General features: G+C 37.9%; 2 protein-coding genes across 3 annotated transcripts; one reads left to right on the top strand and one right to left on the bottom strand.

The window, feature by feature from the left end:
- Nucleotides 1–1,459: 1,459 nt before the first annotated feature.
- Nucleotides 1,460–12,645, bottom strand: LOC106090890 (eukaryotic peptide chain release factor GTP-binding subunit ERF3A). The gene is made up of 7 exons (XM_013257230.2): nucleotides 11,592–12,645; nucleotides 7,483–7,671; nucleotides 6,626–7,395; nucleotides 6,469–6,555; nucleotides 6,217–6,393; nucleotides 5,977–6,145; nucleotides 1,460–2,967 (listed from the first exon to the last, which is right to left on the bottom strand). Exons 1-7 carry the CDS (start codon nucleotides 11,962–11,964, stop codon nucleotides 2,924–2,926), a joined length of 1,809 nt encoding a protein of 602 aa, XP_013112684.1. The 5' UTR covers nucleotides 11,965–12,645; the 3' UTR covers nucleotides 1,460–2,923.
- A 3,301-nt stretch (nucleotides 12,646–15,946) lies between these two features.
- Nucleotides 15,947–23,435, top strand: LOC106081460 (serine/arginine-rich splicing factor 2). Of its 2 annotated transcripts, XM_013243429.2 has the most exons (5): nucleotides 15,947–16,184; nucleotides 16,358–16,488; nucleotides 17,478–17,944; nucleotides 21,098–21,199; nucleotides 22,249–23,435. In XM_013243429.2, the coding sequence occupies exons 1-3, from the start codon at nucleotides 16,104–16,106 to the stop codon at nucleotides 17,878–17,880; spliced, it is 615 nt and encodes a 204-aa protein (XP_013098883.1). In that variant the 5' UTR covers nucleotides 15,947–16,103; the 3' UTR covers nucleotides 17,881–17,944; nucleotides 21,098–21,199; nucleotides 22,249–23,435. The 2 variants fall into 2 exon arrangements, with proteins under 2 accessions (XP_013098883.1, XP_013098882.1); XM_013243428.2 differs by lacking the exon at nucleotides 22,249–23,435 and having other exon boundaries at nucleotides 21,098–21,791.
- Nucleotides 23,436–25,174: the final 1,739 nt, after the last annotated feature.

The following is a 25,174-nucleotide window of genomic DNA, read 5'->3' as shown; positions in this document are numbered from 1 at the left end:
GAGCTGTTGAAAATTGTAGCTACTACGGCCGTTTGAGTGAAAATCGGGCGATACATATATAAGGGAGCTATATCTAAATCTAAACCGATTTTGATGAAATTTTGTTGATATGTTAGGATTAGCAGCAAAACATTCCGTGCCAACGTATATATGGGAGCTATATCTAAATCTGAACCGATTTTGATGAAATTTCGCAAATATGTTAAGGTCGGTAACAAAACAATTCATGCCAAATTTTGTGCAGATCGGTTGAAAATCGTAGCTACTACGGCCATTTAAGTGCAAATCGGGCGATATATATGTGGGAGCTATATCTAAATGTGAACCGATTTTTGGCAAAATCAATAGCGTTCGTCCTTGGGTCAAAAAAGTGATATGTGCAAAATTTCGTGATGATTGGACAACAAATACGACCTGCACTTTGATTACAAGAATACATGGACTCACAGACCGACATGGCTTAATCGAATCAGAAAGTGATTCCGAGTCGATCGGTATACTTGTCAATGGGTCTAGCTCATCTCCTTCTTTGCGTTGCAAACGAATGCACAAACTTATAATACCCTGTACCACAGTGGTGGTGTAGGGTATAAAAAATGCATAAAAAAACAATCATCAAAAAATGAATGCGTTTGAAAGCAACAGCCTTTCTTGCTACTGTTCGAAAGAAGGCAAGGCAAAAGCAATGAAAATATGAATGAGTTATAAAAGCGAATAGTAGCAATATTTTCTCTGATGGTGATTATAACAAATACATGAAAAATTAATACAAATCGCTGTGTGGAAAATTCAATGCCCACCGTTAAAGCAGGCGTTGCTTAGATCATAAAGACTCCAAATGTTGTTAAATGCCTTAGTGATATCCCGAGTCACCAAACTGGTGGATAGCACAACCTTAACGTTCCCAGAGAAATGCCATTTAAGCCCATCATAAAGATTCTAGATCAAAGAATTCATTTAAAATTTTAAGAGTTTCGCTACTTTTTTAAGAATGGACATCTCCTTCTTAGCGAAATAATGAAATAATTAACAAAATTGTAAAAAAGAAGCATCAATTACTTATGGTCTTAAAAAGTGTATTTCAATTGATTATTAAATTATCAAATAAAAGAATAAAACAAAAGAAAAAAAGGGGAGTTTTAAAGTTGTGGTTTTTTCCAATCGTTATTATTTTCATATTTCCTGATTTAAAAATATAAAAGCTAATTTTTCTTTTAAAAAATATGCATATGAACAATAATAATATTAATTAATTAATTAATTAATAGGTAGTAAATATTTAGTTAGAAATAGTAACAAAATATTTTTTGCATTAGAATTGAGAAGAATAAGCAAACCCAGGTGGCAAAAAAAAGAGGTATATTTTTAATTTAGATACACAATTATAGGGGGATTGTTAGCAATACAAAACTTCATAAATATCCTTGGGGATATATTCATACATATATATATATATATATAAAAAATCGGATTCTTATATGTTTTGATTTAATTTTGAATTTTAAATTTAAAGCAATTGCATGTATCGTTTGTGGGTGGTAATAAGGAGAGGACCAAAAAATAATTTTACGAGTAGGAGAAGTAGAAAGGGGATTAGCAAAAACTGCCAATGGTTTTTCCTTTCACCATTAACTAAAGCACATGGATGCGTATAGATAACATGGGGGAATTATTATGGATTCAAAATTAGTTTTATACATGTATATAATATAATGTTCTATATCATCATCCAACTAATTCAAAAAAATAAGGTATATTTAGAACAAATATTAACTGTGACTGTTGTGTTGTAGATAGGCCTTTGCAAATTGCTTAATGGTAATTTAGTGACTATTAGTTTGTTGTTGTTCTTGTTCTGGTTTAAAGAATTTCTCTTCTTTTATTTATACTTCATTCCTTTTTGTTTTGTTTTGTTTTGTTTTTGTTGTTTTTTTCATGAGTGAATGTGATTGGTGTTATCATTAAGTGTGTTGTTCTTCTTCAACTTCCGGTTCACCTTTTGATGAACATTGGGTTGTTTTATTGCGCAAAATAAATAAGAATAGCAAAACCAAAAAGTTATGCAGTTGTCCCAAAACAAAAAAACCAAAAACCACCTGCTATGTAAAAATGTATTTAAATTTTCTACATTTGATTTGATTGAATTTTGGGAACCGAGAGCAGCACAAGGAAAACAAGATTTTTGTTATTTATTTTCTTATACATAATAAATGATGATGGTTTTCTTCTTGTTCAGTTCGTTTGTTTTGTAAAATTGAGAGTAGGTTTTTTCTTTCTTCTTTTTGCAGTTTCAGCAGCTGTAGTATTCTTATTTTTTGTGTTTTTTTTTTTTTTTTGTAAATAATTCCTTCACTCGTTTTCCAATTGGTTGCTGTTGTTGTATATACTTTAAGTTAACAAAAAAAATTAAATAATTACGATACTCATATATAATTCTATTCTGGTTTGTTTTCTTTTCTTTTTTTCCTTTTTTAAATATTCAATAATAGTAATAATATAATATATATTTTTTATACGACACGCTTTTTCTTTAATTTTGTTTTTTCTCATGTTTATTTCTTTTTTTTTTGTTTTTTCTTTTATAATTTATTAAAGATCCTTGTTTTTTCCTTCGTTTCGTTTGTTTTTATTTTTAATAAAGTTCAAGTTCTGTTTATTTCGATTTTAAAGATAGGTGTTGGTAGGTTTTTGCAATGATTTTTTTTTTATCTCGAAATTTTATGTTGTTTTCATCTGGTAGTTCTCCACTTACGGCTTTCAATTGTTTCCTATGTTTGACGGCTGGGCTTAAAAAGCCTATTAAAATTAGATGTTAATATGTTGTTTTTTTTTTTTTTTGTTTTTAATATTATTTTTCATTTGTTTTTAAAAAAAGGCGGGGCTTGAAGCACTCAAGAAAAATAAAAATTAAGCTTGGCTCAATTTACTCGATCACCTTCAATACTTTGCCAATAGCAATTGTTTTATCTGTAAATGAAAAAAGAGATGAACAATAATTAGCATGCGGTAAAACAATAGACATTATAGAAATAGAACAATTTATAAAAAAATACACTTTTGTGAAAAATAAAATTCAAATTGAAAATATCATAAAACCAAAACTACTAAAGATATCGTTCTAATTTTTCACAAACAAGTAGATGAATATCTTTTTAAAAAAATTAGTAAAAATTTTGGCCACATTTCTTGGTGAAAATAACCAATGTTTGCAAAATTGACATTTTTTAGTGAAATGTCCATAGAGACCTCAATCCTTGTATTTGTTGTTGTGGCATGCAATTAGTTATTACTTGGGGCAATGAAAATATATTATAAAGTTGGGGGTCTTGGCTTTGCGTTTTGAGAACTCGAAGGGTTTTCCCAGTTTTTCTGTTAAAAAAATGCCAATATTGTACTTCACAGATCTCCTATTAGAGTTAACACAATTTATAAAAGTTACACTTAAAACACATCTACATTCAGTCTTTTTTACAGTACAATAAGCAAAGTTGATGGTGCTGGGCCAAGTTTTCTGTATAGAGACGAAACAATGAAATTACATCTTTTGCGAATAAATGTCAAAGAATCGGACTTTTGCTTGTTTCGCGACAAAAAAATATTAAATTTTATTAGCTTTCCAAATCAGTTAAAAAATTTCGGTTCAGAAATGCTTTCACAAGCAACAAAATAAGAGATCAGCCAAGTTTCTTGTACAACATAAAAGATACCCCGCATATTATGGCCTGTTTTTTGTAGGGCTTTTTAAGCACTTTCCAGCAAAACAAAAATTTGAAAATTGGATCATAAATGCGCTTTTGACAGCCCGCAAAAAATTTTGTAGGGCCGAGGTGACCAATTTTGAAGGCCCCCCAAAGGGCCCTGGGACTTCTGAAATGTTGCATATAAACTGGATAAAACCTCAGCTAAAATCATGTAAAATTTCATGAAGATATATTTATCAGTTCCAAAATCGCAGATTTATTTCCACTTTTTTTCCATCCCACTGTGCAACGTAGTATTTTCGAACGTGTATTTACCTAAATAAATCCTATATATATAAAAAGTCAATGCCAAACCAGTAAGGAAAGGCAAAAATCGGGCGATGCCGACTGTATAATACCCTACACCTACCTTATAAGTACAAAGTGGGAGTTATATCTAATGAACCAATTTGAATGGACCTCTTCGAGTGTTTTTAGATGGGTTATTAAACAATCCGTATCAAATTTCGAGCAAATATTTATGTTCAAACTGTAATAACTACAGTAGACAAATGACATTAATGCAAATTATCCAAAATCTAACGAACATATATATGGGAGCTTTATCTAAATCTGAACCGATTTCGATATGGTGGCAGTCGTCGAGGAAAGGGGTTCGCAAAATTTTGGCAAGATTGGTTAATAAATGCGCTTGCAGTGGCTCTAGAAGTGAAAATCGGACGATGTTGGAAAAAATAAAAGGGACAACAAGTACTAAGAATAATATTGCACCAAAAGAGTAAGAAAACATGATTACTACAGAGCATGGATTGATGCAGACGTTAAAGATGTATGTCACGACTGAGACCAGGGACCACACGATACAGGTCACCTGTTTAACTGCCCAACCCACTCGACTCACACCCAGATCCCTCTGGACGCACCATCTTAGTCGCAGAGTTCCTTGATTTTGACACACAACAGAATCAAGAAGACGAAAGATAGAACACAACAAACTGCTACAACAACAACATGATTACTTCTGCATAAGGCAGAACCTGAATATTCGTAAACATGTTGGGCTTTGAACGGTGAACTTAAATTCGATAGTAAATCTTCTTATATGTAAAAATGAATTTTTGTTTGTTTCTTCCGTATAGACTTAAAAACGGCTGATCAGTATAGATCTGATTACAGATTGTGTAGAATGGTCTGGAAGAAAATTTTTTTGATATCGGAAGATGGGCGGACCCTCCCCCTTAACCCAAAAGTACTACCCAAAAATAAAAGTGTACCGATCCGGACAATATGGGACTCAAATGGAAGGTATTCAGGAGTAAAGTACGAATTTTATGTTAAAATTTGGGTCCAAGTAATTGGGGCGCCGCCCCAACCCTAAACCACCTTAAAATAGGTTTATTGGACGAGCATGACAATATGGGACTCAAATGAAAGGTAGTCAAAAGTGATTACGAATACGGTCAGGAAGAAGGAATAGGCTTTATAATTTGTTGACATCGGAGGGGGGCGGACTCTCCCCCGTTATCTCCAAGCACCAACCAAAATCAAGTGGACCGATAAGGACAATATGGATATCAAATGAAAGGTATTGAAGAATAGAATACGAATATGGTATTAAAAATTGGTTCCAAGTATCCAGGAAGTCACCCTAACCCCAAAACTTCTAAAAGCAGACAAATACATATTCGGGAGTAGATTACTAAAGTGACATACAAAATCAGATCGAAGTGTAGGGGGCCACCCCAACCCCCAAAAACGCCCCATCATGACTGTATGAGACTCGGTTTGTTTGTTTGTTCCGTAGAATCAAAAACAGCTGAACCAATTTTCTTAAAATTTTCATAGATTGTGTAGGTTTTTGTGGAAGGAAACATTGTTTATACAATTTTAGATATAGGATGGTATCTCATTTGCAAAGTTCTTTGAGCTCTTTCAAAGAAACAAAAAAAATCCCCCATGGAGGCCTCCGTAGTGAGAGATTACCATGCTTGCCTATGACGCTAAATGCCTGGAATCGTATCCTAATGCAGGCGAAATTTGCCCGGCTTTCGCGTCTAACAGATACCGGCACTTAGGTGGAGACACAATACCAGACATGAACCAACTAACGGGAGTGGCATTGGGTGGCATGGGGCGGGTTAATATCCGCACCCTCTTTTCAACCTAACTAAACCTAACCTAATCTTGGCTTATTTTGAGCAAAAAAATGTACCCACCAATACGATATATTTTTTGACATGCTATAAATAAAACATTTGATTATTTATTTACTTACTTTCATCTCTCAGAGTAAATCTTCCCATTTGTGGGAATAGTTTAAATTGTTCTAAGCAAATCATACCGGAACATTCAATTCTCATAATTGCCACCTGATCTTGTTTGACGAATCTTGGACGTGATTTTGATTTATCGCCGGTCTTTTTATCAACCAAGCAAATGAGGGCCTGTAAGATAAACGAAAAACACCATAGCCATATAGAAAATGTCAATGTAAGTTGCGGCTACTTGAACTTACTTTTACAGTTACTTCTTCAGCTGCACAATGTATGTGCATTACCGCCGAATAACCAGCACAGATAATTGATTTGTGCTCTAAAATGACAACTTGAGCGTCAAATATTTTGCCGGTTTTAATAGGATTGGAGGCGTCACATAAAACGAAACCAGGTGAGACATCTTCTTCTTCAATGCCCTATAAGACAAGATCAATAATAAAAAAAAGTATTAATAATCAACAATTTAGCAAGTTTATTAAATATAAAACTACCTTCAGTTTAATTTTAACATTTTCACCCGGACCCACAGATGTGACTTCATCGTCATCCGACCAAAGTTGATCAACCGCAACTTGTGTCTGCAGAAATGTATAAATGTTTTAAAATTATTCCATTTAAGATATTTATTTGATTTACTAATTTGCTTACCCTATTAGGCATGACTAATAAATTTTGACCCTTTCGCGCTGTACCCGACTCCACCTTACCCATGACCACCGTTCCCATATCCTTGTATTTGTCTACAATGGGCATAATGAATGGCCCATCGGCTTTGCGGTTAAGTGAAGGCAACAAATCGATGAAGGGAATGAACGCTGGTCCACTAAACCAGGGACATATGGAATCGGGAATAGGATCACGCAAACCGGCTCCACTTAATCCAGAGCATGGCATAAAGGTTAGATCCTTAGCAGGATTAAAACCAAGCTTTTTGAGGTAAGGAAGGATCTTGTCTTTACATTCGTTGTAACGCGCCTCATCCCAGTTCACTGTTGGGTCGTCCATTTTATTAACCAGTACCACCAAATGCTTAACACCAGCTGTCTTGGCCAACATAGCGTGTTCGCGTGTTTGCCCACCACGATCGAAACCAGTTTCGAATTCACCTTTTCGCGCTGAAATAACCAATACAGCTAAATCAGCTTGCGCGGCACCACCAATCATATTTGGTACAAAACTCTTGTGACCAGGAGCATCCAAAATTGTAAAATGTTTACGCTCTGTTTCGAAATAGGCTCGGCCCACTTCAACAGTTTTGCCTTTGTCACGTTCCTCTTGATTTGTGTCCAGTGCCCATGACAGATACCAACTTTCACGGGACTTTTCACGAGCCTCACGTTCGTATTTCTCCAGAGTACGTTTATCTACCATGCCAGTCAAGGACATGATTTGACCACCAATTGTTGATTTACCAGCATCTAGAAGAAAAGTATTTGCATTCATAAAAATGTTACAACAACAATAAAAAACGAAATTTTTTTTATACAAAATAGGCCAAAACTTACCAACATGGCCAATGAAAACGACATTCACATGTTCCTTTTTGCTTCGTGATTCTTCAACTTTTGGTATTTTCTTCTTGGATACCTTTGGTGTGGCATCACCCTCAACATCTTCAACATCATCGATTTCATCCTCATCAGGCGTTATGACGGGTTCATCTTCAACATCCCAACTGTCGGCAGGATCATTTTCTATAAAAGAAAAAGAAGAAATGTCAAAAAGCATTGAAAAAAAGCCGAACTGTCTTAAGGACAGTTAAAAAAAAATGAATCATAAACTCTTTGTAGATTTTTTAAAGAAATCAAGGTGTACCACCACGTTCCCAGAAATGAAGAAGTCATATAGGTTTCTGGAGGTCTGTAACGTATTTCAATCAAATGTCTTCTCTTGGCAGCAGGTTGTACAATAACAACAATTATGAAGGCCCGGAGCTCAAAGATCCATCCTGTGTGGATCCGATTTGTGTGGTGTTTATCGTTAGCATGGTTGCGGATATTGGAATGCGGACAATCTGTTAATTTTCATGGATTGAAACTCTAAGTTGCGATTTGTGTGTTATACCTCATCATCACTAGAATTTCAGCTGATTTACCGGGAGCGTCCACATTTTTCGAATAGCGATTGCAACTGCAATCGCGGACAATCAGCGGTATCGAATGGAAAATACCATTCCTTTGTTACTCTCAGCGAGAGGCGGGACGCCACCAGCTGTTTCTTAAATACTGAGCGCCTTTGGTACTCGATATGACAATGGGTTTTATTGGCGCATTAAAATAACCACTGGCCATCAAGTTCATGCTACGATCAGTCCCATGGATCGGAACAACGTTATTCACGTATAGGAATTTGACTAGAATAGCTACTTCCACATGCAAAAATGCAACTAGAACATAATAAAAACAGCAAAAACGAAAGTGTAACCGGGAAGAGGTCGTAATCACATCATCAATCACATCAGCAATCTACAGGCTTTTACAGTAATCCACACCCCGCACGAAATGACTATGAGCACCACACGGGTTAGAACTCACAGCACCAATTTGTGTGGCGTGCATCGTCATTAGGAGAAGCTCATTTAAGAGCTACAGGGCGCGTCAATCAGCAGTATCGAGTGGAGAGTCTCAGTGAGAGTCCGGCCGGTACCGGCTCTTGCTTAAATATTGAGTGTCGAGGATACTCGATATGGCAAGTGGAGTTATTGGAGTCTTTAAATTACCAATGGCTATAATGTTTCCGCGACGAACTTGCTCACATATGGAGATTAACGAGGATCACCATTTCCACATACAAATGTGGGTTCGACAATAACAACAGTAATCCAGAACGACGAAAAGGCTAATTGCCTATTGGGACAAACATTGAAACAAGTGTTCACCAATAATACTAACTCGTGTCCTCGCAATTAAGCCAATGATAAAAATGGTGCTCCTCCCAATTCCTCCTCGATACCACAAATACCACAGAAGTCCGCCTCCCCTTTACCTAGCTTGACGTCAAAGATCTGAAGCAGCAATGACAAGCAGTCAGGATTACTTTTATCAGTCTGAGGTCATGCTTCCTCAGATCCCAAGATAAGGGACTTCCTGTCCTGAGAAACACTAGGGCACAGGGACTTGACTATTCTCCGCTCCATTCGACCGTCTCGTTCCCCGCCACCACTGGATGGCTTGCGCAGTGCCTAATGTCTTCCCTATGTTCCGAACAAACTCCTTACATCTTTTAACCGCTCCCGATCAAAAATGGCCCGAAACCAAAGTCTTTAGCGCCAACTGAATGTTAACATATTTCGCGACGAATCTGCTGCCGCTTCTTTGGGCAGTCTTCACAGCAGCGAATAACTCCGCCTGGAAGATTCTACACCAGTCTAGAAACCTAAATGATTCCCTAATCTCAATTTATAACCATCCGTTTATCCAGAAGGTTCATTGGAGGGAGAGAGGAACCCCTAACACAGATATATCTCTTCGCAAAAACTTTCTCTTACGCGTCATTCCCCTTGGCAATTAGTCCTTCATGTCGCCTCGCCGCTTCTGCATCCCCCAGCAAAACAGAAGAGTCCCAAAATATGAGGAGCGTCATTTTCCTAATTCCATCAGTCTATGTGCAATCCTCTTTGATAAACTACCAACAAACACATGCAAAGACCTAAGATTGAGTATGGCATTCAGCGCCTTTCTCGTTGCACTTGTCTTTGCCTCAGAAAAAGCCAATCTGTGAAGGGCACCATTGTCTAGAGCCCGTTGCCACACCAGACATTCATAGGTGAAAAACGGTCGAGCAACCGCCGTTAACATTTACTGTACCAACTCTGGCCTAGATCTCAACACCTTCCTAGGGAATTGCGACAGACTCTTTTGACCCTTTCCTCAACGTTCCCTTCTCCAGCTTATTTCTGGTCAAGAATCACGCCCAATTACTTGGCCTACAGAGAGAGCTGCAGCTCCGCCCAATTGAAGACAGGTCCCAGTACAGTTTCATGGAAAACATCCAGCTTTGTCTACTTGTCAAAAACAACAGCACAGGCTGAACCTCACGCTCCAGATCGTGTAGATCCACATGAGAATTGAGGAGAAAACCTCTAGATCAAGCGGCATATCAAGCGGGTCTGAACATTCATGCAGACACGGTAGCAGACGCGGTTATTGGCTACCGGGTGAATGTAGTCCTTGGACAACGACCGCCACCCATTGCACCCAAAGAAACCGACCTTCCCCGGCAAACCAGAGTGGTTCTGGCTCAATTACGTTCCGGCAGATGCAGCCGCCTCAATTCCCACAGAGCCTGGATTGATGCCGACGTGCAAGATGTATGTCCCGATTGTAACCAGGGACCGCACGACACACGTCACCTGTTTAACTGCCCGGCCAGACCCACTCGACTCAGACCCAGATCCCTGTGGACGCACCCCATCTTAGTCGCAGAGTTCCTGGGTCTTGACACTCAACAGAATCAAGCAGACGAAAGATAGAACACAATAAACTGCTACAACAACAACAACATTGATTTGTAGGGTTTTATAGAAATCACTTCCCAGTTACAGCCAGATTTAGTGAAGCCTTTTCCTTAAGGTTTTCGCATAGGCTGGAATTATGGCATTTAGAGTCATGAAAAAAAATTGTAGTAAAAATGCCAAAACATACTTCTGCTATAAAAGGCAGCCAAGGAAGTGGTATTTTTTCAAAATCCAAGTGGACATTCCATTTGCCAAAAATCGATTACTAAGCACTTTTGGTTTAAGCTTAACTTTGCCAACACTGCAATCGTTTTTTATTTCTAAATTTAATTATCAAACCTCATGAACATAAAACTTTGAGCTGTGTACGACGCACAAAAAACGTGGTATTGGATACAAGTACAAGTGCTCTACATCTAACATTCTGTGCTGTCATTGGGCACAAAATTACTTTTGGTGTCTTCTTACCACCACCAAACTCCCAGTAAAATGCGAAAACGTAACTGGCTCCAACGGCCTAACACTAACAACAACACTAAGCACAGGCTATTTCGTTTTGTTAACCAAGTCGAATAACAACAACAACAGCTGCTGCAAAAATATAGTTAACGTGTCAACAAATCAGCAGTAACTGCAAATGAAGAAAAAAGGTAAAAGTAAAAGGGGTTCAATGAATCCAATGAAGAGAGAAATAACCAAATGAGAACAACAATAGCAAATGTTTAATTTCACCATGGCGAATTCCACAAGACCAGCACCTCATGGCGGACAATAAAATATATGTCGAAAGGAAATTATGCTATACAAAAATCACTCCATCTTCCAAAAAAGTTGAGGTTATATTGAAAAAAATATCAAGAGAAAAATTAAACATTTCCAACATCTTGTTTACCAATGGGCTGCCCACACATCTGGGGGCAATTGTTCAAAGCGGTTAAGGCAGAGAGGACAACAATAAAAACGTAGAAATGGAAAATCCATGTCCTCTAACATCTGTTTGTGACGATTACTCCATGACGTCACTTTTCACTTATGCATTTTTGCAATTGAACTTGGAAAAATAAGGATTATGGCAATTTTCAGGCTTGCTGCCATATTTAGACGTTATGCTAGAAATAACGAAACAAATTAAGAAGTTTAACTAGAATTCATAATTACCATTGTTAGCTGCAATTTTATCGGCTGTATTGATATTTTCCACAGGGGCCGCAGTCTTTACAGGTGACGTTTGCATCGGTGACTCCGCTGGCGGCACATCGCCGGCCTGATTTAGAGCATTTATGGAACCCGATACAGATGCATCCGAATTAGGTGTGGTGGCAGGAGTGCCGCTGGCTGAAGCAGGCACGCTGGTTGTGTCCATGGGGGCAATTGTGGTGGCGGCGGCGGCGGTGGCAGCAACAGCCGGACTGTCACTGTTTATCGAACTGACCACTGCTGCACTGAAACTACCAAAACTTGGGACGAATTCCGCAGCATTGACATTTAATGTTGAGAATTTTGTGGACATATCTGAGTTTTCCTGAGCCATTTTTGTTTTATGTTTTTTTTTGCAATTTGTGTGTTTGTGTTGCCTTTCGTCTTTCTTTTTTAATCCACTTCGATTGAGGCGGTACACTCCGGTTTACTTCTACGCGCACTCACACACACGTACGCAGCAGCAGCAGCAACAACACGCTCGTTCACTCACTCACTCTCTTGCACTCCGGTGATTCGATTTTAGAAAACCAATCCAAAAAAGATAACCTTCAACGGATTTTTTCTACGGAATTTTTCTGTGTCGCTATTGTATTTTGTAACAGACTCGGCCCTGTTTCTTTATGCAAAAGTAATCTTCTGATTACACCACGCACTTTAACTCTTCCCTTACGGTTTACTTTATTGCATTTACACTTTATTTTGTGGATTTTTTACGCTTTCTTTTCTTCGTCTCGTTCACAAAATCACGTTTTTCACACTCTAGGTTTTCTTCGCACGACGACAAAGGAATTTACGAAATTACCGTCCCAATCTTGCTATGTTTTCGCTGACAATTCGGTATTTCAAAGGATGCGAAAATGTCTTATTTGTTTAACGTTCGTAGTGTTTTGTTGAGTAAAGGATAATTGCGTGTCCCTAACGCTTGCAATTGTTATAAAAAAGATTATTGAACACAATTCAAAATTAATTATAGCCACGCAACCACACTATTGAATGGGAAAGAGTAGTGAATGATAATCGATTACCAATCTGACTTTCGATTATTTGCTAAAAGATTTTTGGGGACAGTAAATCGAATTTTTGGATGATCAATAATTTTCGATAGCAAACACATGGTGACAAAAACTATGCATTCATTTGACCAATCTGCCGCAAAAAGCCCGTTCGTGTTCTCAAAACTTTGTGCACATTTACACAAATTGTTACTGGATGTTGTTTGCTTACTTTAGTTGCCTGTAGAAGAGAGCGGGAGAGTGCATCAGAGGGGGTTAATTTTGGAAGATGTGTAATTCAAATAAATAGCAAAAGAGAGTAAACCCTGTTTCCACTGCTCATTAAATCCGGAACTAAGGCTCTCGTCAGCTTATTTTATAAAGGGAAAACAGAACCATTAAATCCGGATTTAAAAAGCAGTGTTAACGGGGTTTAAAGGCTTTTCTTACTCTCCTTCAAATTTTTACTGGAAAAGTACGCAAACAGACCTAATATAAAAAAAAGTTGCCTCCCGCAAACAGCCAGCCAGTTTTCTTACTCTCCTGCAAATTTTTCCTGGAAAAGTACACTAAGAAACAGGGGCAAACTTCTCACATATTAATGAGTGCAATCCAATTCAAGTTTATAGCCGAGAAGTTTTTACAGTACTTTACAAATGTTGTCAGCATTAGGAAAGGAAAACCACCGCTGAAATTTTTTTCTGATCGTCTTGCCAGGATTCGAACCCAGGCATTCAGCGTCATAGACGGACATGCTAACCTAACATATGAAAATCAGTTTTAAAGAAAGCACATGTTATTTGTTTCAATTAGAGCGTGCTCCATTCCTTCTGACAAAAACATAATGAAATCTGCTGTTTTTGTTGTCAGTCGAATGCAAAGCAAACAAAAGTGAAATTATACAAATTTTATCACTTAAGAACTTTAAACCTGCTCTTAATACTTCTCTTTAAATCTGGATTTAATGCTCTCGTCAGCTGATTTTATAAAGGTAAAACAGATGAACGAGATATTAAATCCGATTTAAAGAGCTGGGAAAACGGGGTTTTAGGTGCCCACCACAGAATCTATGATAAAACTAAGGAGCCAAAAAAGGGTTTTCTATAACAATTTACGGACATCTGTCTTAAGCGTACTTCTGCAAATTTGGACACTTATTAGAGCTTCTGGGAGTTCCAAAAGTAAAAAATTTTTCTTTAGTGCCTCGAGGAAATTTTAGAATATTGGGCTTCTCTTCACCCGCCAAAAAAATAAACGCCAATGGATGATCTAATATTTTTAATTAAACACAACAAAAATTGTTATGTTAATAATGTTTTCAGCTTATGTATGTGAAAAAACCGAAAAAGATATGATATCGAGCGATTGTTGTTTGTTCGTCAGGACTCAAGACGGATTTAAAAATGTGGTCTCACGCGAACAGCTGTTAACAACCGGCCAGGTTTGACGGTATTTAAATGTCAGATTTTTGTTTGCATTCTCTTTGCTGTCATCTTCTTTCTCGCATATTTTCTGCTCATGTACGCACACGTATACACACGCACACAAGTTTCTTTGTGTGTGTTGGCAAAACGTCGATCAGCTTGATGGCGGATTGCACCATTTGATTTGTGGTTGCTGTACAAATGAGACCACTTCTAATTGTTTCGCCATGGTATGGACTATTGTTCGTCATCAGGTCTGTTCGTGTACTTTTCCAGTAAAAACCATTTTACTCTCTTTAAAAAATTTGCAAGCAAAAGTACGCGAACGACTTCTAGTAAAAATTGGCAGAACAACATCTGATTTTTATTTTGGTTGGGGTTTTTATTTGCTTGCTTAAGTAAACAATTGTTTTTAAATAAAAAATTCTGACGATACTTGTGAGGTATTTTCCTTAGATAAACGTCAATTTTTTGGCCCGAGAGTGGCAAGGCTAGAAGGGGATCCATTCGTAATTTCCGTGATCTCAGTGGATCACGCTGGACAGCCATCACAATTTACAGTGCGAATGTTATCCGTGGCGTCAAGTCGCGAAAGGCGCTGGTCCCAGACGGAATCTCTACACGGATGCTGACGAATCTGGATCTGCCTGGAGTCGAGTACCTTCCAACTGTCCTCAGCCTCTCTGAATACTATTATAGTACTCGAGATTTGGAAGTTGTGCAGTGCGATTCCGCTACTGAAACCTGGAAAGGACACGAGCAAGGGGAAGTCATACAGACCGATCTGTCTTCTTCCATCAGCCAAGACGCATGAAGGTTTACTCCCTCCGACCCTTCCGTTGGATAATTTCCATTCGCCGAGCATTAGCACGCATTTCGAAGGCTGCATAGGACTACAACTGCTTTATATGCCATCACCGTAGCCAAAGTAGAAACAATATTCTTGGCAGCACTTGGTGTGCTGACAAAGGAACCTTGGACTAACCACCTAATGCTTCTGGATATTGTGGCTAGATCAATTGCTGCGACCACTGATGTGAGGCTATGGGAGCTTTCTATTTGGTCATGTGGCGGCTATGGACACTGTTATCAGATATTTGTATCCTTTCACAAGGCAGACTAATATGCACAAAATTTTTGCTGACCTTTACAAAACTTCTGTTCAAAGTTGCAAATTTCTGCTGGCAAAAACAGTCCCAGTAGAAATTTGCAGGTTCTCCATTTTCTAACTGTCAAAATTTGCTTTTTCTCGCGGTCTATTCTACTGGAAAATAAAGTACGCGTACGTTTTCCAGTAAAAATTTGTGCAAATTTGCACAAACTTTTGAATTCCCGAACACAGCTATCCACAAACAGGATATTAACCTTCTTAAAGCCGCTATTACACGACATGTAGATGTCTTACGACTTGCCACTATTTGAATTCACATGTAATTTAAAATGTTTGTTTGTTCTGTATGTTACATTCGTATGCCATAACCTAAAACTGTGAGCAAATCTGATTTTTTGATGCGTTAAAATTGTTGTGAGAAAGGTGGTTAAAAAATAAATTTGTATAAAAAATTTAATTTGGGATTGCTTTGCTAAAAAACTGTTGATTTCTTAATGTTTTTGTCTGAGAGACTAGAGCACGCTCTAATAGAAAAAATAATATGTGCTGTTTTGAAAAGCTATTTTCATATGTTAGTTTCATTTGTAGCACACGACACGTATAACTCTAAATGTGCTAAATTTGACATGTCATAAGACACCTTCATACCGTGTAATAGAGCTTTAATTGATCCATGGCCCTAACAAGTGACTTTACCTTGTTAAATTTACCCTGGGTTGGTAGTCTGACAACAAATAGCTATCCTAAAATTTACAACCCTGAGCGGCATATCCGCCATTTTTGACATCGTGGATAGTGGATTCATTTATCTTGGATATTTTTCGGTAGTAAAGACGTATTGCAGTGTGTCGTCCGCGTATATCCGCCATATTTTAACATCGTGGAATAGGGGATTATTGCCACGATAGGAACGGCTTTTCACTGGGAAAGCTGATCGGTGCATATGAATAGTCGTAGTAAAATGAGCAATAACAATAACGGAGGACGCCCACCACCACGTATTGACGGAATGATTTCTTTGAAGGTAAGTGCGAAAAATTCAATAAAAGGCTGGTCTAGTTAGCATCTTTCCCGAACTTGCCAACTCTTGGGTTAAGAAAAAATCAAAATGGCGGCTTATGGTGTATATGCTCTAAATGAAGAGCAGATAATAAGAAAAATGTTCCTGAAGTTTATTTATTTTATTCTTCGTTTCAGGTTGATAACTTGACATACCGCACGACGCCAGAAGATTTGAGACGTGTCTTTGAACGCTGCGGAGATGTTGGTGACATTTACATCCCACGAGATCGTTACACTCGTGAAAGCAGAGGGTTCGCATTTGTTAGGTAAGTTGCTTTTTCTGACGACTAACTACTGCCTTATTAAGACACTGGCCATTTACTTTAATAATCGTTAAGATTTCATATATGGAAGAACACTTGTTTTTTTTTCACTTCAAAATGCGATTACATCTACGCATTATCCATTCATGATTTATTTAATTTGCGGCATTAGTTTGCTTCTGTGTATGTATATACTAGAAAATTTTAAATGTGAAAAATGTGTGTATACCATCAGACATATCTACATGCATGCATGTGCCCAAACTTGATAGTATAGGTGTGCGCTACTTTTGTATATTGGGAGTCTCATGTTTTTGGCTTTGCAGAGTTGTTAAACAAAAATGCGTAGGATAAAAATTTAATGTTTGGATGTTAATGCCGGTCAATATATGTATTTTTAAATAGCAGTTTTGATCCCAGACGGATTTTAATGCTGACCGTCCGTATATTACCGGTATTACAAATCTTTCAAGCATCTATTTTTTTTCGAAGTTTCACTGATTACTCTGATAATGGGCTAGCTTCTGCAAGAGGATAGAAAGAGCAATCAAGTTTCCTGATTCCGATCGGTTCTCTCAAAACGTTGTAGGACTACAATAAAATAAGCCCAAGAAGACGTCGACGACCTCTGGCTGCTAATAACAGTCCTGACGTTGCGGCGAACACAAAGAGAGGATATCTATCTGTAGGGTCTGTGATGACTAGGAGTAGTTGTTTTACTCATGTACATTGCTGTCGGTATTCTTTCCTTCTATCTCTTTGTTGATTTGCATTTTTTTACAATAAATTGCATTCTTTTTTCTCCATATTAAAAAAGAGTGTTACCAAAAAGTGCTAGAAAAATGTGTTTTTAATTTGCAACAGTTGCCTACGCACCTTTACTAGGCGACATACGTACGAAAGCTACACTTAAACCCCCAAAATACTTTAATAATGTTTAAATATTAAGCCTTGGTTAATAATTGAATTTTTCATTACTTTCTTTACTGCAGATTCTATGATAAACGTGATGCTGAAGAGGCCTTGGAAGCCATGGATGGTCGAAAATTAGACGGCAGGGAGTTACGTGTACAAATGGCCCGCTATGGCCGCCCCACATCTCCCAGCAACAATAATCGTCGCAACAATGGTGGTAGACGTGGAGGAGGTGGCGGCGGTCGCCGTCGTTCACGCTCTCCCATGCGTCGTCGTTCTCGCAGTCCTCGCCGTCGTTCATATTCACGTTCGCGTTCTCCCCAGAGTCGTTCACCGGTGCGACGCAACAAATTCTCTCGCAGTCCAGTACGACGTTCGCTCAGTCGAAGTGGGAGTCGTAATGGCATAGGTGGTGCAGGCTTAGGCGGCCTTGGAGCAGACAGAGGACGTAGCCTATCACGTAGTCGCAGCAGATCTTAAGGCATGGGAATAAAGTATGACGGAGGCAAACTAGTGCATAGAAATGCAAATAGAGCAAAAAAAGGTTTGTAGAGATACTTTTATTTTTAATTTGTCATACTAGGAAATCCTGTTGAGAGTGATGGTTTAACTTTGAAGGCAACGAAGCTTCTATTAAATTTTCTTAAGCGCTTTGTTCTAGAGGTAAAGACCGAAAGAAGCAATGTAGCGTGCGACACATGATATCGATGTCGTAGTTATAGACCAGTAAAGTTAAAGTGCATTTTCAACATCTTCCTGGCTTGGGATTCGGTCTTTCTCACATTTAAAAGAGGACTAATACATCTGTAGTTAGTGCATACGCTTTATTCCTTCTTTGTGGACTGAACACGCGAAAGGTCAAACTTTTGGGTATAGATTCAAACATTTGGTAATTAGTCGCTCTTAAAAATCCCCTGCGGCAGTCCGTCAGTACCCGCAGTTTATTTTCATTTAGACACATGTTATCTTGACATCGTTTTTAATAAAGGGTGCGAATTCAACACCTCTGAATGGTAATGGGTTTCATTTCATTGCAAAGTCTAACATCAAATTTTTCGTCTTTGCCGTGGAAAATGGTGTAACCAATGCTCTCAGTCTTAATTGATGGCCACAAGATGGAGACGGCACTGGATTGGGGGTTTACTCTGATGCACTTAATATCTTGGTAGGTCACTGAGACTGCCAGACTAGTGTATGGTCTTTTAAGGCAGAATTCTTTGGCATGAAAACCGTAAAAGAAATTATGGAAAGGGACCTACCACCCTCGAAATTCAGGATTAAGGCCAGGATTTAACATGATGTTTGGAATCTTTTAATACACTTCAGGGTCATTACATAGCGTTGACTTGGGTTCACAGACACAATGAAATAATGGCTCATGAGAAGGCAGAGAAATATACCAGGAAGCGCTTGTTCTTAGAAAGATAGCTGGCCACGATTCTTGCATATGTGCCATTTGTCGAGCTACTGAAATGAAGGCCTACTACTGAATTGATGGTCTGTCACTTGTGAGATAGAAATCTATTTAGTTGCCGCATTTCCAGATTGCACTGGTCTTGTTTTCGACAAAAGGTTACAGGCCTCTATAGACGGACACTAAGCGAGCAATCTTTGGCAAAGCACGTAGGAATACGTCATAATCCCCCTTATTCCAGGTAGCGATGGCGTAGTCGAATTGTATTAAAATTGTATTATGGTTGTCGAGGATGAAAATTCGTTTACATTCTTGGTATCACTTAAGTCGAATTCGACTCCAATTTAATGAAAAGGATCAATATTCAAGTTTATTGCATTCTAATCTACATTGCGCCTGTTTGTCGAATTATCAAACTGTCGAAGGCGAATAAATAACAATATCACGAAATGTGAAATTCGAATACGACTGCTGTTGATTTACGTCTTCGAAAACCGGCGTAAGGGTTATTGACTTCTGTTTTAGCTGCTTTGGTAAAGACAAGTTGGAGACGACCGAGCATTTGCTCCGTTCATGTCCTATCAGTAGGGTTGGAGCGACGAATCCCATTATCCATCCTGCGAGTTCTGTTACCTGTTCCGAGAAATGGGAACTCACATGGAGCATTCTAGTGACTGCAGCATGCACATCTGATGGAGGCGGTAACACACTGAAGCGGTGATTTGTGTCCTCTCTGAATCCATTCAAATTTGGATTAATTTTATTTGTTTATCATTCAAAAGATACCCGATTCCGGCATTACGAGACTGAAGTCAGGTTGTGGGCCAATGCACTATGGGCTCAAATTCAAAATTTGCGGCAAAATTATATTCAAAATTATATACAAACCCTGTAAATTAGTGTTTTTAATAAAAAAAGGGTTACAAATTATTTTGGGAAAAATCGGTTCAGATTTAGATATAGCTCACATATACATCTTTACCCGATATTTACTATTATGGCTCTAGAAGCCATAATTTTGCATGAGATAACACCTGTGCAATATTTTATTCAAATGGAATCAGATTTAGACATAGCTTCTATATATATATTTTGTCCGATTTGCCCTTTTTGGCTATGGTAGCCACAATTTTGGTTCGATCTTTACAAAGTTTGGTACGAGGAGATCTTTTTGATGTCTTAAACCATTTCAGACCTGAAAGAAAAACTTCCACCGATTTGTATGAAATTTCAACAGGTGCTTATTTTTGTGCCTAGTTATGTGAAAAATACAACAAAATTTTTTGATCCTTGGGTTCTAACCAGTCTAATACAATCAAAGCTTTTCGGTTTTTACATGTAAATAAATATTTGATAAATAAATATGACATATTAAAGTCATATAGTACGATATTGTACGGGGGGTCGGAAATGGTTATTACGTGTGTCGAATTTTAGTAAAATCGGTTCAGATTTAGATATAGTTCTCATATATATCATTCCTCCAATATGCCCTTTTTGATCATTAAAAAACATTAAGTAATTTAAAAATGTGCAGGCATGTGCAGGCAATTTTGACACCACGTAAAACTAGGCACTCACACGAACAATAAACAGAGGGAATTATCAGTAACGATTTATGATGACTTGGTTATGTCATCCATCATACTCAGTCAAAGCACGGAACCATCTGTATGCTGTGCAAAAACAAATCTGTCCTTCAGAGGAGAGAGATTCATAACTTATCATTAGTAATTCCTCAATCCCATGGCAGCCGGTTGTACGTGCCGGATTGATACGATGTGCTTCATCAGCAAGGGCTGCCGCCTCAGTGTACAACACACTGCTACAACAACAACATTAGTAATTTCCAGGGTGTACTTATAAGGTGAGGTCATGCGATCAGCTGAGTACAATTTTTTTTTATTTTTGTTTTGATTTTGTAGTAAATCTAAATGTCAAAGGCTGTATGATTTTTTTCTAAAATCTCAAGGGTATGTTCTACTTGCTCCGATATTCCACACAAGCCACAAAACAGTGTTATAATGATTAAAATACAAAAATAAATTACATTTGAAAAAGATAGGTTGTAAAACAAGGATTATTTCTAAAACCACGTTGACATTTGAATTTACGACATTTGCCACTCAAGGTAATTTCTTTGGGGGTAAAGTTTTGTTGTTGTGCTAATGACCCTACCTCTTAATTGTACCATGGGTAATTCGTTACCACCGCTATCACAATTTTCTTTAATTTTGTTATTTGACTTTCTCGGCTAATAAATTCTTATATATTTCTTTTCAGGTCTACCCCATCCTTCCGTAAATGTGTTACAGCAGGCTGCTAGGGTGACAACTAATTTCCAATTACTTTTAACACACCACTATGTTGCTGTTTTATCAGCAGGTATAAATTCTATATTTTAAACAACAACCTTATTATTTTTAATTTAGTCATGAAAACTAAACTGTAAAACAAAAAACAAAAAAACAAAGTAAAATTTGTTTTTATTAGAATGATAATGATGACATGTGTCTGTTGTCATAATATCCTGTCAAGATTTAGAAGGAAAAGTAGTTTCTTAACAAAATGATACAAAGTATGAGTAACCCAAACAGTTTGTAAAATCTTCTCAGAGCTAACACCATTTACACAACATACATACATAGTATATATTCATTTCTAACATGAATTTAAGTTTCTTTTTTCGTGAAATTTTATTGTTTTGTAAGCCAAAAGCAAAATAAGGATTTTTTTTATAGTCACACCACTCATTCATTTCCCCTTCCTTTTAACAGTCCATATTCAAAAACAACAAATTATAACGAAAATTCACCAATGCAAGGTGAAATTGATATTACCTTTCTCCAACCTCTTTTCCATAACCTCAATAAAAAAAAACTACAACTTAAATACATACCTACATTCATATAAAATATTGTAGTTGCTAGTGCAAAGAAGATCACGAAAATACATAAATACATAACATACAAAGAAATCACTAATTTTCATTTATTATTAAAAAAAAAATTAAAAAATAATTCAAAACAAATTATTATTTTTGTTTATCAGTTGGAAGTTTGTCACAAGTTATTCATATAAAGTTATCTAGGGTTAAAAAAATAAATTAGCATTCAGCGTTTTCTCTTATTGTAGTGTAAAAATACAAAAATAAAAAAATTCCAATGACACTCTTTACACTGGAACTTAAGAGAGAGAGAGAGAGAAAGAGAGCAATCATAATTTTAGGAGATGTCAGGCAAAGCCTAAGCAGTATAGCCTAAGCCTTAGTTACACACATACATTTTTAATTTTGTTTTTCATTTTCTTTTTTGGTTTGATTTTCTCTTTCTCGCGCTACTACTTTTTTGTGTTGATGATTTTGTTAAACAAAAACAAAACTATGCTTTCAACTTGCAATTTTAATAATTTTAATCATTTTGTATACAATACAGGCAAAATGTTAAAGCGGTTTGTTGGCTGTTCTTTTAAAGCAGAATGAAGAGAGGCAGGCAGGCTGAAAGAAATAACTGAAAGTGTATATTAAGGCAATGAGTGTGTAGTAGAGAACATGAAGAAGAGTGGTGTGTGGGAAGCAGAGAAAGTGTGTGGGCGAGCTGTTGCTGCTGCTGCTTGCTGCTTACAGACAGACAAACCTGTTTTGACATCACCAAAGATTAAGCCGCTCTTTGCTGCTGTATCTTCGGTGTTTTAAGCTGAAATGTTCGTTTTGCTGTTGCGCTGGGCTGGCTCTATCTCCCCCCTTCAAGGAGGAGGAGGGGGCACTAGAGGTTTGCTGTAAATATGTAAAACAAGCTTAATGGTAACTACAACGTTCCTTTCATCAATTTGTGGTTATTCGCTTAAGAATGACTTGACACTTGCCGCAGTGCCGCAGTATCTGTATCTTTTGTAAAATGCAGCAAATCAAAGCAAAGACAGACACTCAACAGCAGAAAGTAGGCAGCAGTCCGTAGTTGGTTGGCTTGGCGTTTTGCTGTCGTCTCTTGCTAATTCAATTTCGTGCGTTTCATCGTACTCTTTTTTTGATAAGTGAAGAAACAACAACAGCGCAGCAAGGTGTATGTTCTTCTTAATGGTGGTTCGAGGTTGGTGGTTTATGAAGTGATCTTAGCTAGAGTTTGCTGTATATCATCATCGTATTTGCAAACAGAAAAACGTACGTTACCAGGTTTCCAGTTTTTGCCAAAAATTTAAATCCTGAATTGTGTGTATGTGGTTTTTTGCTGCCAAAGCAGTCGAAAATCACTCCCCACACACGAACGTTGGGTGAAAATTCATTAAATGGTGTCCTTGTTTATGGCTGTGCTGCTGCATATTGCATTGGTGGTCCTTGTTTGTTGCAGTAGCGATCGATCGATTCATTTTTTTCTTCTGAAAAAAAAAAATATATAGCACAGGTTTCCAAGCGTATGAAACAAAATATACAGATGAAGGAATCCAAACTATGACTGATAAATGGAGAAGTGTGATTTTCATGTTTCGAAAACCAGGTAAGTTTTGGATATGTTACTAATCGATTTTAATTTTTTTAGGATCTACCCCTACAAACTAATTCTTTCTAACAAAGATTGTAAACATGCATTAAAAATCAATAAAACTTTAATATTTTTCAAATGAATATGTAATAAAAAAATATTGGATTTTTTTGGCAACTGGAATCTGTGGGTAGGCTTGTGCTGCACTAGCAAGAAGTTTCACTTTCGTTTACTTCTTAAGAACTTTTCTAAATTATTGGGTGTAAACTTTTGAGGCGATCTAGCGAGTTCAATAGCAGGAATTAAAAGATATTTTCCTGCTCCTGTACTGTGGTATCACAAAGGACAGACATTTCTTAGTGAGTCTGTTTGGAGGCTGCCACCAAAACCTAATCTAACATGGGCAATGTATATATAAGCATGATGGGCACGTGTCCAGGACCGTCAGTCGCTAGCCGCATCACACTGTGTTCACCCTAAAACCGAAGGGGAAGAACACAGCTAAAGTTCTACCTCAGAGTATGAAGTATAGTTGGGAAACCAACACCAAAATGCTAAATATCCCATGAACACTCCATTAAGAAACGGGAGGCAGACTTTCTCACAACAATGAGTGTTGTCCGATTCAAGTTTTAAGCTCAATAATAACGGACCTCCTTTTTATGGCCGAGCCCGAAAGTTTTGCCGTCATGCGAAACATCTTTGGGGAAAGTTTTTACATAACAGATTATGGCACATCACCTCAGAAATGCCGCCAGCATATTAGTAGGAGATAATCACCGTTGAAAATTTTTCCCGATGTTCTCGCCGGAATTCGAACCCAGGCGTTCAGAGTCACAGGTGGCAATCATATGGCAGCCGGTTGTACGTACCGGATTGACCCGATTGAATCCTTCTTCGGCAAGGGCTGCAGCCTCAGTATACAACATACTGCTACAGCAACAGGCGGACATGCTGCACTCTGCGCTACGGTGACCTTCCAACTCAGGCACATGACATGATACAACAACAAAAATGTGCACGACACGGGATAACTATGAGCAACATAACTCCGCATGGATTGCTATGAGCACAGCACAGGCCGGAACTTTGAGCAACGATTTTTGTTGTTGTTGTAGCCACATTTGCATGTGGGGGTCGCCGCGGAAACATGACGGCAATAACACACCTTGTCGTATCGACCATCATAGGCACTTACTATTTAAGCAAGAGCCTGTGCTTCTTGTGATAACGACACACTACACAGATTTGAGCTCATAGTTCCATCCTGTGTTATCGAGTCCCCGGCGAATCTGTGTGGTGTACATTTTTATCAGGAGAAGCTTAGCTGGGAGCTACCGGGCGCCTCCTCAGGTTGTGGATAGTGGAATACTCCGTACCGAGTAGCTTCAACTGCAGTCGCGAACCATCACTGGTATTGAGTTATTGGAGCCTTTGTTTACATTAGCAATGGTCATTACGTTCCCGCGGCGATCGGTCCTATGGACCGGACCAAGCTGGCTCACCTTGATTGCCACAACAATGAAAATGAAAGGAGTCAGGCGGACAAGACAAGAGAGGAACCCTCTTCGATTCAGACTTTTATCCACTTTACATTTTCAGACCCCTATAGCATGAAGTACAAAAGGATGAGAGTGCTGTATGCATGTAGAGAGTCCATGTACAGAATTAGGTGTTCACTCATAATCCGGTGCCTTCTCTCCCCATTTGCAGGGCATTGGCGCAAAAGTTGCTTTACCTTCCCAAAATCATTTTCACCACAAACCAAGCAGTAGTCCGCCTCTCCTAGAGATGACATTGCAATGTGCAGACAGGACTTGAATCAGTAGCACAACGTCATGCTTTTTCAGCCTGACGACAACTGTCGTCCTGTTTCGCGAAA

This window comes from Stomoxys calcitrans, chromosome 3 (genome assembly GCF_963082655.1).
Source record: "Stomoxys calcitrans chromosome 3, idStoCalc2.1, whole genome shotgun sequence".
NCBI lineage: Eukaryota > Metazoa > Arthropoda > Insecta > Diptera > Muscidae > Stomoxys > Stomoxys calcitrans.
This window is presented reverse-complemented; position numbering and strand designations above follow the sequence as displayed.